The following is a 13,643-nucleotide window of genomic DNA, read 5'->3' as shown; positions in this document are numbered from 1 at the left end:
GTGTGTAATATGAGTTTTTAGTGGGTGCGGGTGTATATTTGTATATATAGCGCATTAGCCATCCTACTATGTAGTCTGAGTGCGCCGATCTAGAACGGCGATTCATACCTGTATATAGAAAGAAAGAAAGATATATAACCTTACTTATAAGATTTTTAAACACGAGATTGGTTGATGAGTTCCAGTGGGCTCAGAAGTATTTTTTTTTCTTAAAGTTTACGGCGACGGATGACATAGGTGAGCTCATACAAATTTTCCGGAAGCTTAAGTGTTGGTTTTGTCCGACATTGACTTAAATTTACAGTCGCCATTACCGGAAGTGAAGGTCACAAAATAAATTTCCCAAAACCTTTATCAAGTCTTCAGAAAATGTATGCCTTTTGTAGGTTGACACACACACATTACTCCCAGTCAGATGATATACAACTTAATTGATTTATTTTATATGTTTAAGATACACATATATTTCTTCATACATCATAATTGACATGCCACGGCTAGATGTTTCGCCGTGCTGTCTCTATATGATTTGTGTAACTTGGCGCACTCTTAAAGATGATAAGATGTATCTGTATGAGTGCGTTGTGGATACCGATACTGGCTTTGATAAAACTATAGAGAAAGCACTGTCGATTTATTGACGGTGTGCGAGAGCAATTTTGAAGCTTTCAACGCTCGGTGCACGCACTACAGTGTCAGTGTCTTCAATGTGGTTCCACTCTATCTATCACTCTTTTCAGAAAGAATGAGTTTAAATCTTCTTAACTTGTTTTTCCACAATATTTATTGCCTGGTAGTTGTCAAATTTCTTGGCTGAAATTGTTCTTTTTGGACGTGGCCATGCTTTTTATTCCCCCACTGTAGGCTACGGGGGCATAATTAAGTGTTCCCTTGACTGTTTGTCTGTCCGTCCCATTTTCATTTGTTTGAAGCTTTAGCAGGGGCATTCATGTCCTCAGACACATTCTTCTATTATTAAAAATATTCGTCTGCATGGTTCTGTAGCAGGAACCAACCCCTCAACCACTTTTTATAGGTATATTTGGCCAAAAAAATATATACAGTATGTCTGTTTAACGTGAGAGGTACGTAAATCAGCGCCTCTAACAGAAGACGGGAAAAATTACGTTCATTGTTATGAGAGTTACAATGTATCTCCTTTACCATGTTTACACCAGAACATTTGTTTTTCAAGATGTCGGGAGATTCCGCCTCGTCAGAAAAATACATTATTACGGTGGAACTGAACTCAATACACTTCATCAGCATTTATCAAAAAGTGTAGTTCATGTACTTATTGTACACAAAATTTCTTACCCGAGTGAAACAGGTCTTTAATAATTAAGCATGGCGTGATGGTCAGAGAGTGGTTGAGTAGGGTTTATTGGATGACCAACTAAAAGCTTGGAAGAAGAGCTATGCACTATTGTTTTTCCACAACTCTTTTGTAGAAAACAGACGCCGTCTTGGAAGTATATTGTATATACATTGTAATACCTTGTTGCAATTGTCCCTACACTAACTTATAAGCACTGGAAAAGTGCACAGATCAGACTTAAAAAGGGGGTTGCTGATATATTGGCCGTGAACACAAAATGAAGTAAAATTATAAACACTTGTATATACACTTTGGGCTTTGCTCATTGTTGAAGGCCATACAGTGACCTATAGTTGTTAATTTCTGTGTCATTTGGTCTCTTGTGGAGAGTTGTCTCATTGGCAATCATACCACATCTTCTTTTTTATATACACATGCACATGGAATATAATAGATTAAAACTTCTGCTATAATGTTTGCTTTTTTTTCATTTCATATATTGATCGGTTGACATACATTATATTTGCATGAAAAGAAATAAGTTTGTCTCGCAAAACAACTGACACACCATTCCATTGTTGACATTAAAGAGAGAAAATTTTTTGTCATGCTTATTACTGATATCCTTAAGTTGATATTCATGCTAGATAATCACTTTCCAACTTAAAAATAAAAACATTTGAACGTTCATAATTATCAAAACTGTTGTTTACCGTGCTTTCTTTCATGTCTGCAATGCGGTCTATAAATAGAAGAAGAAAGTACTAAGCGTAAAATTTAATTTACATTGTAAATATTGAAACAAAAGTTTAAAAAAAAATTTGCAGGTGTGGCATGAATTTTGATAATATAATGTCTGAAGTATAAGAGAGGGAAGAGGGACAGAAAATTGAATGCAAATCATAAAAGGGGAGAGGGGACCATTGTCCTTGTACATAGACGAACGGGAGGTAAAATGGCAATTTCGAGATGAACACAAAAAATTTTTTTTTTGGATATACATTATATATGTTTAGTACCCAATATTGGAAACTGATGGTTATCACTATCATGAAGCTGTCAAGATCATGTGTGTACACTCAGTCCCAGCATTCTCTTACGAGACTACTAAATACATGTACTCTATTGTTGAGGTCTCAATGTTAACAATCAATCAAAATATTTTGTACATTTGTTTAAAAGGGCAAAAATCTTCTGAAAATGTAAAATTAATCATCATTTTCTATATTCTCAGGTTATCATGTATATTAAACATTTATTGATCTTTTGATTAGCTGGTCCTAGGATTGGGGTAATTGATCTGTTGATTAGAGGGTGTAATGATTAAATGTGTTTATAACAAATTGTTGTTTTTTTAATAAAAAAAGATAATTGTTATTGTCAAAGATGACATTAGGGATATTTTTTCTTTAAAATGAGCCATAAATGAAGATTTTAGTCCAAGAACAGGGTTCCCACTAAGGATTTTTTAAGGTGAGTACAGGAACTCATCATTTTTGGTCAAGAGGAGTCCAACTGAGAAGATAAAATGTTATTGCTATATGGTTTATTATTTCAGTCACCGTGACAAAAATAGAGCAAGGAAATGACATTAAATTTAGATTATCTTTGAACTTTTGTATTAAAATGATGATATATGTGGTCAGTTGATACCATCTTGATGCATCTTTGGACTCACCAGTTTTGAAAATAAGGAGTACAAACAGATTTTCATGAGTCCAGGACTCATGGACTCGCCTTACATGCCTTAGTAAGAACCCTGAAGAAATCAAAAATTTCTGATATACAAGTTTTGAAAAATATCCTAAAAGGTTGAGTCTGACTATTTTTGGGACCCCCTCCCTCCCGCTTCATCTGACTGGTAGCTTTGCAGGCATACCAATTTGACATCACTACCTGCTTTTAACATGTAAGCCTTGGCAGAGATCCTACTTTGTTATCCTTCCTTTTTCCCAAAAAATCAGTTCTTAAGCCTCTTCAAATGAATGAATCAAATGAATCAATAGTTCTGATGGGTCTAATTTTCAATGCCCTTCACATTGATTTTGTCATTAAAAATTAAACCCCATGTGTACAATATAATGAATTGAAATAATTGAACATAATTAAAAAAATTAAAGCTATATCATGCAAAAATCCTACATACCTTCTGCATACATATTGAATAATTTCGCTCTTTTTTAATAATTAGATTACTAGACAATCCCACAATACAGTACAAAGCAAAACTCAAATAAATAAATAAAAGGTTATAATATCAACAACAACAAAAAATCTCCATGATTGCTGTTCATAAAGAGAGAGAGGAAAGAGGAAATGTGTTCTAACACGTATTTCTAATTTGTTGCAGTGCTAACCATGGTGCTATCCAAAAATCTCTCTTTCAATAATTTATCAATCTATGTAATTGCACTAAAGTTTGTAGATTAAGCTTAACCAGAACGTTGATAAATCGAAGATGTGTCAAATAAGCCTTCTATAACTTTGTATAAATAGGCCACCTTCTAGAGAGAGAAAAATGTTGGTGTAATTATTTATGAAAACATACATTGGAGGGAGGGTTGAGCACTCACAAACATGTTTAACCCCACCACAATCTTTTTGTGCCTGTCCCAAGTCAGGAGCCCGTAGTTCAGTGGTTGTCATTGGTTCATGTCTGTCATATTTGTTTTTTGTAAACTGTTTTGTTATAAATTAGGCCGTTAGTTTTCTCAATTGAATTGTTTCGTATTTTTCATGTCAGGACCTTTTATAGCCCACCATACGGTATGGGTTTTTCTCATTGTTGAAGGCCGTACGGTTGCCTATAATTGTTTTCATCCACTTCATTTGAACTTTGTGGATAGTTACAAGTCTCATTGGCAATCATACCACATTTCCTTATTTTTATATAACATTCAAAAGATAACATATTTATCCTAATTTAAGATGATTTAACCCTGAAAACATTTATAGGAGTCTACTACTCAGTCTAGTGATTCAATCATGCACAATTATTTAAAGACACTAGGAATTCATGAGTCATCGTTCTTCAACCAGATCACTTAGTTAACCCTAACCCTAATATTCCTACAATAAAGCATGAAAGAAATGTAATTTGATTATATATTGATTATCTTGTAAAATTTGTACAACACAAATACTGCAGTGCAATAATTCCTGCAGTTAACAGTTAACAACACAAATTGATATCTCCTTCTAATCAATTGCAGCTCACTTTTTTTATGCCCCCGCCATGGCGGAGGGGGCATTAAGTTTTACCCTTGTCCGTCTGTAGTACGTACGTCCGTACATCCCAAAATTGGTTTACGTTCTCTAGCTATAGTTTGCCTCAACCAAATGTTATGAAATTTATACACAATGCTTTTTACCACAAAACACAGATCAAGTTTGAATTTTGGTGGCGTCACTTTTACCTTTCTAGAGTTATGCCCCTTTACAAATGGAAAAATTGCTGAATTTTTCGTTTCCATTCTCAAACTTTAGTTTGCCTCAACCAAATGTTATGAAACTTATACACAATGCTTGTTACCACAAAACACAAATCGAGTTTGAATTTTGGTGGCGTCACTTTTACTGTTCTAGAGTTATGCAAGTGGGGGCATCATCTGTGTCCCATGGACACATTCCCCATTTATTTCTAGATAGTTTAAGTACATGTACATGTATGCTCTATAAAAAGTAAAATCACAAAAATACTGAACTCTGAGGAAAATTCAAAAAGGAAAGTCCCCAATCAAATGGCAAAATCAAAAGTTCAAACACATCAAACGAATGGATAACAACTGTCATATTCCTGACTTGGTACAGGCATTTTCTTATGTAGAAAATGGTGGATTGAACCTGGTTTTATAGCTAGCTAAACCTCTCACTTGTATGACAGTCGCATCAAATTCCATTCTATTGACAACGATGCGTGAACAAAACAAACAGACACAATAGGTAAAAATGTCAAAAATAGGGGTACAGCAGTCAACATTGTGTTATCATCTTAATCACTATAAAAACAAACAAATGTAACGAAGAAGCACAAATAGGCATACATCAAATTTAACATCCTCATTTTGCTTATATTATACGATTTTATTTATCTATTTTAAATCCACCCATAAAGGATGGAAGGTTTTAAGTATTGGTGTAAAATCACGCGTTTGAAATTCGCACAGGTATACATAAAATAATTTTGTCGTTCAAAGTATGATGGATACATAAATACAGAGTCACGTAAAATGGATATCACAAAAAACAGACTTAACAGTAAAAGTAATATTAATAAATAAAATAATTGTGTTGTCCAAAGTATGACGGGATACATAAGTACAGAGTCACGTCAAATGTATAAAATAATGGTTAATGTTTTATTTTTTCAGAGATTTGAAGCTTAAAACCAGAAGAAGAATGATGTGACATTAATTACATCCATTTAAGGTGAGAAATATTTCAGACTGGTAGGATTCAATAAAGTTTACACTAAGTAAAATTTAGCTGTATCGATTTTATGGATGGTTACATTGTTCAATATTGGTCTGGTGACAACTTATAATAATTAAGTAAAGAAAAATAATAAAAAAAACAAGTGGACTATCAAAAACATCAATTCATTCAAAGACAGGCAACAAATATGGCCAGAAGAAGGTACAAAATGACAAACAGAAGTCAGTAAAGCAATACACACAAACAGACAAGTTCCCAAATTTTTTACACCATGGGTTAATCTTAATGGCTAAGTTAGCAAAAATATACCCTCACAATATTAGCCAAAAAATGAACACCACATCACAAACTTATTGGATTTTCTTCAACTTGTTTCATATTTCTCTCTGTCTCCCAAATGGTGGAATAAGATAATCTTGAGAAAGAAAGGGGGGTTAAACTGTGAATGGCAAAAACATCACAGGTTGAACATCAATTATGGATAACATCAACATTTATCTGGCTAATATTCCAAGTAGTTTGAGGTCAAAACATAGTCATGGTCTCTGAGACTCTCTCCCTAACTAGGCTATTTTTTCAACAAAAGTGAAGTTTATGGAGCATTAACATGCATGTGTACAACATTTTTTACCCCCAAAGGATGATTAGTGTACAAATATTTTTAACCCCTGATGTTTTGTTGGTGTACAACATTTTTAACCTCTGATGTTTGGTTGATAGACATTGTGCAAAATTTTAACCCCTGGGTTTGGTTGATGAACATTGTACAACATTTTTAACCTCTGACGTTTGGTTGATAGACATTGTACAACATTTTTAACCTCTGACGTTTGATTGATAGACATTGTACAACATTTTTAACCTCTGACGTTTGGTTGATAGACATTGTACAACATTTTTAACCTCTGATGTTTGGTTGGTGTACATTGTAAAACATTTCTAACCCCTGATGGTTGGTTGATGTAGATTGTACAACATTCTAATCCCTGATGTTTGGTTGAAGTAGATTGTACATCATTTTAACCCCTGATGTTTAGTTTGTATACAAGATTTTTAGACCCTGATGATTACCTGTACTTGGAATACAACATTTTTAGACTGGTGTTACATTGGTGCCTAACAGTTTTAACCCCTGATGTTTGGTTGGTGTACAACAGTTTTAATCCCTGATATTTGGTTAGTGTACAACAGTTTTAATCCCTGATATTTGGTTAGTGTACAACAGTTTTAATCCCTGATGTTTGGTTGGTGTAAAAAAGTTTTAACCCCTGTTGTTTGGTTGGTATACAACAGTTTTAACCCCTGATTGTTGTTTGGTGTACAACAGTTTTTGGCCTTGATGTTTGGTTGTTGTGTATCATTTTAAAGCCTTGATGTTTAGTTGTTGTACAACACTTTTGACCCATGATGTTTGACTTGTGTACAACACCTTTAAGTTTTTACCCCTGATGTTTTGTTGGTGTACAACATGTTTAACTTCTGATGGTTGGTTGGTGTACAGTTATCTCTGATGTTTGGTTGGTGTACAAGATTTTCACCCCTGATGTTTGGTTGGTGTACATGTACATGACAATATCTTACTTTATTTTTTTCAGGTATAGAATGATGGCTACTTCAGGCCTCAAGGGACCAAGTGAGGCCTCAGAATCATTGAAGAAATATGTCCAACGAAACCAGAAGGGACAAGAAATGCTTGTGGTCCCGGAAGGAAAATGGAAAGGCTGGGTTCCTCGAAGCATCTACTCAATGAGACTGGAGGAAGTATGCTTACCTTTCCTTAAATTACAGTCCTTTCCGGTAGGTGGCACTGCCATAGGAAGCTTAGTTTCAATGAAATATTTCAATGCAACTGGCAATTATATACAGAGGCTTCCAAATTCTTTTGGGACATGCAATGACCTTGAAAGGTTGAATCTCAGTTTTAATTTGTTAGATCAGATACCAAGCTCTGTTTTCTGTTTAGAAAATTTAACAAGTTTAGACATCAGTGATAATGATATTTCATTTCTATCACCAGAAATCAGCAGATTGAAAAAATTACGAGAATTGAATGCATGTGGAAATATTTTATCAGAAGTACCTGAAGAATTGGCAGAATGTCAAAATCTGCAAAAATTGAATTTATCAAGGAAATGGCACCCAAAAGATGGCGCAATAAAAGTCTTACCAACAGCTGTGTGTCACATAAAAGAATTGACAGAACTCAATATAAGTTGGCATCAAATTAACACTATACCAGATGATATACAAAACTTGACAAAATTGCAACGGCTAATTATGAAAGGCAATTATCTCAAATATGTTCCAAGTAGTATTGGCAAATGTTTGAAATTACAAGAGTTAGATTTGTCAGGAGCTATGAAACTAAATTCTTACATTCCACCAGAACTGTTCTTTTTGAAAGAATTGAAAGTTTTAAATATAAGCGGTAACTATTTTACAGAGATTTCTAAGGATATAAAGGGGCTGAAAAATCTACGTAAATTAATTATTCAAAGAAATGCTTTGTTGAGATTACCAAATGAACTTTTTAAATGCAAGCGATTGGAAAGTCTACAATTTAGCGATAATTATTTAGAAGAATTACCTCCCTTAGTTAAAAGATTGAAAAATCTTAAATATATAGATCTCCAAGGCAACAAGCTAAAGTCACTTCCTGATGAAATTTGTCAATGTGAAAACCTTGTTCAGATAAACATTGCAATGAATGTGATGGAGTCTTTACCGGATTTGATTTATTTATTAGAAAATCTGCAGGAATTGAATATTGAAAACAATAGACTTAAATCTCTGCCTCCAATGATGGATAAATTGGATAAGTTGGAGAGATTGAGTCTCCATAGTAACGTGTTGTCATTGCCACCCCAAGAAGTTTGTCAGTTTGGCATAGAGACAGTATTTAAATTTTTGAGAGAGTTAAGGATAAGTCAGGCTAAGCATAGAAGGAAAATGATATTGATTGGGGCAGCAAAAGCTGGAAAGACTAGCTTACGCAATGCCCTAATGCTTGGAAAATCAAAACTTACCGCTGAGCATGAGAGAACGTGGGTGTTAGAGAGACATCTCTGGGAACCGGAGTCGGATCTTCGTGTACAGTTGTTAGATTTTGGTGGTCATCATATATACTCAGCAGCACATCATCTTTTTCTCACACCTGAGGCTCTTCATGTGCTAGTTTGTGACCTGTCCAAGTACAGTCCAGATTTGTATGATTATATGGTGGGCAGCTGGATTGATGCCATCATTGACCGTGCACCTGGTGCAACAATCCTACTTGTTGGAACACATGCTGATATGTGTGAAGACCATCAGATTGAGGAACATACTATTAATATCATTGAAAAAATGCAGGCTGATGAGAAAGAGAAGGTTCAGGATCTGCAGTTTGAGGTTGAAAAACTAAGAACGGATTTGAAAGCTACTGCAGGAAAAGACAGCGGAACAAAATTTGAGGACATTAAAACTCAGCGACTACGTGAGAAATTGAACCATCTTCACAAATTGTTAAACGAGAGAGTGCCACTTCCTAACAAAATGTTTGTGGTGAGCTGTGCAGAAGATTTCCTCAACATCCCTGAATTTAAAGCAGATCTGACAAAAAAACTGAAGGAGACTGATGAGCGACCACTCCCAAAAGCATGGTATTTGTTCTTGACAAAACTGCATGAGGTGACAGATAAAGTTCTTCATTGGGAACAAGCTATTGCATTATTTGAAGAAACCATGAGTAACTTAAATCAGTCCATTATTTCATTAGAAGGATCTGCAGAAAAGAGCCTCGATGTGATTCTGCGGTACTTACATTCAACCGGAGAAATTATTTGGTATCATGATAACCCTAAGCTGCGTGGACTTGTTTTCCATCGTCCAGAAACCCTGGTGGAAATGTTGCGTACAATTTTCCACCACGATTTTAAGAAATATGTTATATTCGATGACAGTCACTCTAGAATGGCAGGGTTGAATAGAAATAAATTTGACTTGATGAAAGAAGATTTCCTGACGAAAGGTTTGATGACCGTTGAGCTGATGCACTATTGCTTACTTCATTTCAAATTGTCTGCTGATGCTAGAGATATGTTCATTGATCTCATGCTAAAATTTGACCTTTGCTATGAAGTTCCAAGGATTCCTGGTTTACCAAGCACTTATGGAGCTAGTCGTGTATTGAGATTTCCATGGTTTTTAGAAGCAAATAAACCATCATCTGTAACATCAACATGGCCAGAAAGGACGCCATTTGACACAATCGAAATAAGGTACCAGTTAGAATTTGTGAAGAAATTACCTCCAAATTTCTTTGAGAAATTAAACGCAAGGTTGCAGTCACACGTCTTGAACAGAGAGGATTGGAAAAATGGAACATTAGCATTCAGAAATAGATCAAAATTACTTGTAGAGAAAACCACAGAAAATGGCAATGTCAACGTAAATGTATCAGTGAGAGGAAGCGATATTCAGGAGTTGTGGTTCCTAATTTTGAAAGTCAGTGACGATATGTTGTCATTGCTGTTGGAATGGCCATTTGTTCGATTTGAAAGATATTTATATTGTTCCCATTGTGTACTAAGGGGAGATAATGATCCTACTAAGTACCCCGGAGAAGTGCTAGAGATGAGGTGCCAGAAGGGAATGTATGAGGTCTACCCCTGTAACAAACAGAAGGATGCCATGGTGCCTTCATGTCTTGTAGTACCACTTGATCCAGGTAAGTAATGTTATGAACTATAAGTTTTTTTTGTATAGCTACTGCAGAAGATGGAAAATAAATTCTATGTTTATTTCTAATGAAAAATAGTTACCATTAACATGATAAACACACAGCTGCATATTAAACTAAATAAAGCAGTTGTGAAAAAAATCTGATATACAGTCATCTGGTCATGACAGACATACAATTCCAGGCTTGAGTTATGTGATAAGAATTTGTAAATAACCAGTGAACTGATCTGCCTTGCATTGTTCAAAATGTAAAAACTTATAAAATTAAAAAAAAAAAAAAATCAAAATCATGTCATTATATTTTCAGTACAGCATTAACAAAAGAGGAGATGATATTCTGATTTTTATTTTACAGAGTATGTGGACGATGCTGATCTTGCTGGACATATAAGAACTGTGACAGAATTCCTTAGGAATCTTTGTGATACAGTTGATGGCCCAGGTAGGCTTAAAATAAGTGAAAATCCTTTTATGCCTTTGTGACTTATTAATTTAAAATCTAATGATAAAAGTATGGTAAGGCACCAAAAATTATGTATGTTTTTAGCTACATCTGATGACAAAAATAGAATTGGTCATTAATGTCAGTTGAATTAAATGCATTATTTATAATTTGCATGTTACATTCACATCATAAACATGTCACAATTGGACACAACATGTGATAAATAATCATGAGACTGTATAAGACGTTGTTGCTTTTTAAAAATATTGATTTGAAACTTATTTTACAAAAAGTACCACCCTCCCCCCCCCCCCCCCCCCCCCCCCCCCCCCCCCCCCCAATCTACACACATTTTTCCATTTTAAAAACTATGAAGTGTAATACATATTAGACTTTTTGGTATAGAAATATGTGTAAGAGCAAAAGATTTTTTGTATAGAATTATGTGTAAGAGCAAAAGATTTTTTGTATAGAATTATGTGTAAGGGCAAAGTGGAAAATTCAAGCAAAATAATCCCACAAATATCACAATATCATTTACAATTTTTTAACATAGCATTAATATAAGAAATGAAAATAATAACATAAGAAGCAGTGGCATAGTATAGACCAGTATTGCTAGTACAGTATCGGTCATACCATTTTTGGGGCTACTGTTGTTGAAATTGTTTAAAGTTAAGCATTCACTATACTGAGTTATCTGTAAAACTATACCGCTAATTCTTAAAACCTTACCACTTTTTTCATGGTATCTACTTCAATGAAAAAGTAATAAAGTGATGTTTTATAAAAATTTTGCAGGTCATTTACAGCTGTTCTCTGAAATAGGTTTGATGTATGTAGCATCTAAACTAGGCTTTGAATGGACACAGGTGGCTCTAGCCTTAGGCACTACACAACCAGAAATAGAACAGATACAGCTAGACAACCCATACCAGACAACTAGACAGATTATAGTGGTTTTGATTCGATGGAGGGATCGACAGATGAATAGGTCACAGGAGGAATCAATTAGGCAGCTTATAAAGGCATTAGAAATTCCTGAGAGACAAGATCTTATTGATGATCTGAGGAAGAAATATAATCTACCTGTTGATGTGTAGGTATTATGTGAAGAACAAGTTGATTTTTCGAATAATGTCAATGCAGAAATTCTTGCGTGCATTTATTATTGTGATTTTGGAGAAATGAACAAAATTGGAGTTTAATTATTATGATTTCAGGAGAAGCTACATTCAGATATATGTATAAGATATCAGAATTCAAGTCCTTATCATGCTTATTATTGAAATACTCACCCAGTCGCATTATTCTCATTAATAAAACCCTTGCATTAGTTTCTGAATTTACAGTACTTTGTAATGAATTAGTAGATTCATAGGTACAGTTTGTACTTTATTCTAAAAATTCAACAATGAAAAAATTGACACATCAAACAGATTATCATGAAATTGTTGTTTCCCTGAACTGATAAGAATTATGTTAAATCTTGTAAAAAAATACACTTACAGGCTTTTGAAAACTCAGTTTAGAGGATAGCAGTTGGAAGTATGCCAAACAAACTGTTTTAATGTTCATGAAGTAGCTCATGGTTGTATTGAGGTTACTCTACTATTAAGTGTGGTTTTGACAGATTTAAGAAATGAATTTACACATTATATATAATTGTATGTTTGAATCTTTTTCTGTTTTGTACTTTATTGCCTTAAAAGTTTTCAAATATTACATAAGTTCATGAACAATTTTTAGAAAGCATGATCACTGTAGCCTATTTAAGGCAGGATACATTTTTTAAGTACAATGTAATATTAATTCAAAGTGAAACTTTTATAACAACTTACTTTAAATGATTTTAATGAAATTTTACTCGATGGAAATATAATAACAAAAATTGTACTATTACTTATTGTAAACCAAAAACATACATTTATAATTGATTGTAAAGATCATTTAGTTACTTTTATCTTTTCTATATTGCTGCACTATTCTTATTCTACTTTATATTTATATCTATTGCAGTATCTGTCAGATTACATTTTCCTGTATAATGTATCATGTTTGTTGCTTATTTTGTGTATGTATTTAATTAAAATTGTTGCTTGTAACAGCCCCCTGTTGGACCTTGATTGGAATAATAAAATATTCGATATTTGATTTGATTTACATCTATTTCAGATGAAAAAAAGTGAGTTTAGTTGCAAGAAGAATTACATCAACTGTCGAGCTCAAATTAATGAAAAGTGCTATTCCATTGGATAAAGAATAATAGTGCTAATAATTACATTGTTTAAGGAAAATAACATTATTCATATTTTTGAATGTACATCTATTTCTTAATTTGTAATTATTTGAATTTATGCTGAGCATTTTTTAGATGGACTATGCAGGGTTAAACATAGTCACAATCTTAGTGTATAGAGCTTTTCAATCTCTTTCAATATAATATAAAAATATTTAGAAATCAAGTGTATGATTAAAGCTGGTTCTACAAATTTAAAATAAATGGTAGAAATTACAGTGATTTAAATCCAGATTTTAGTTTATTTAAGTACTATTCAACATTATATTGATTCATTGTGAAATTCATATTTTTCTTTAAATTAAGAAATGAGTAAGTAATCTTATCAATTAACTGAAAAGAAAACTTTTCCAAAATTGAATCAACTAGATGTGACAGAAAGGAGTGGTCATTGTAAAAAATCTAAAAAATCTAAAAAATCCAAT

General features: G+C 33.5%; 1 protein-coding gene across 3 annotated transcripts; it reads left to right on the top strand.

Moving 5' to 3' along the window:
* Positions 1–313: 313 nt before the first annotated feature.
* LOC127717885 (malignant fibrous histiocytoma-amplified sequence 1 homolog) lies at positions 314–13,202 on the top strand. 3 transcript variants are annotated; one of them, XM_052223743.1, is made up of 6 exons: positions 314–371; positions 5,689–5,746; positions 7,348–10,460; positions 10,830–10,916; positions 11,721–12,022; positions 13,095–13,202. In XM_052223743.1, the coding sequence occupies exons 3-5, from the start codon at positions 7,355–7,357 to the stop codon at positions 12,020–12,022; spliced, it is 3,495 nt and encodes a 1,164-aa protein (XP_052079703.1). In that variant the 5' UTR covers positions 314–371; positions 5,689–5,746; positions 7,348–7,354; the 3' UTR covers positions 13,095–13,202. The 3 variants fall into 3 exon arrangements, with proteins under 3 accessions (XP_052079703.1, XP_052079700.1, XP_052079702.1); XM_052223740.1 differs by having other exon boundaries at positions 314–382; XM_052223742.1 differs by having other exon boundaries at positions 320–382; positions 11,721–12,018.
* Positions 13,203–13,643: the final 441 nt, after the last annotated feature.

Source organism: Mytilus californianus, unplaced genomic scaffold, assembly GCF_021869535.1.
Source record: "Mytilus californianus isolate M0D057914Y unplaced genomic scaffold, xbMytCali1.0.p SCAF_10, whole genome shotgun sequence".
In the NCBI taxonomy this organism is placed as follows: Eukaryota; Metazoa; Mollusca; class Bivalvia; order Mytilida; family Mytilidae; genus Mytilus; species Mytilus californianus.
The sequence above is the reverse complement of the archived record's forward strand: the minus strand, read 5'-3'. Positions and strand labels throughout refer to the sequence as shown.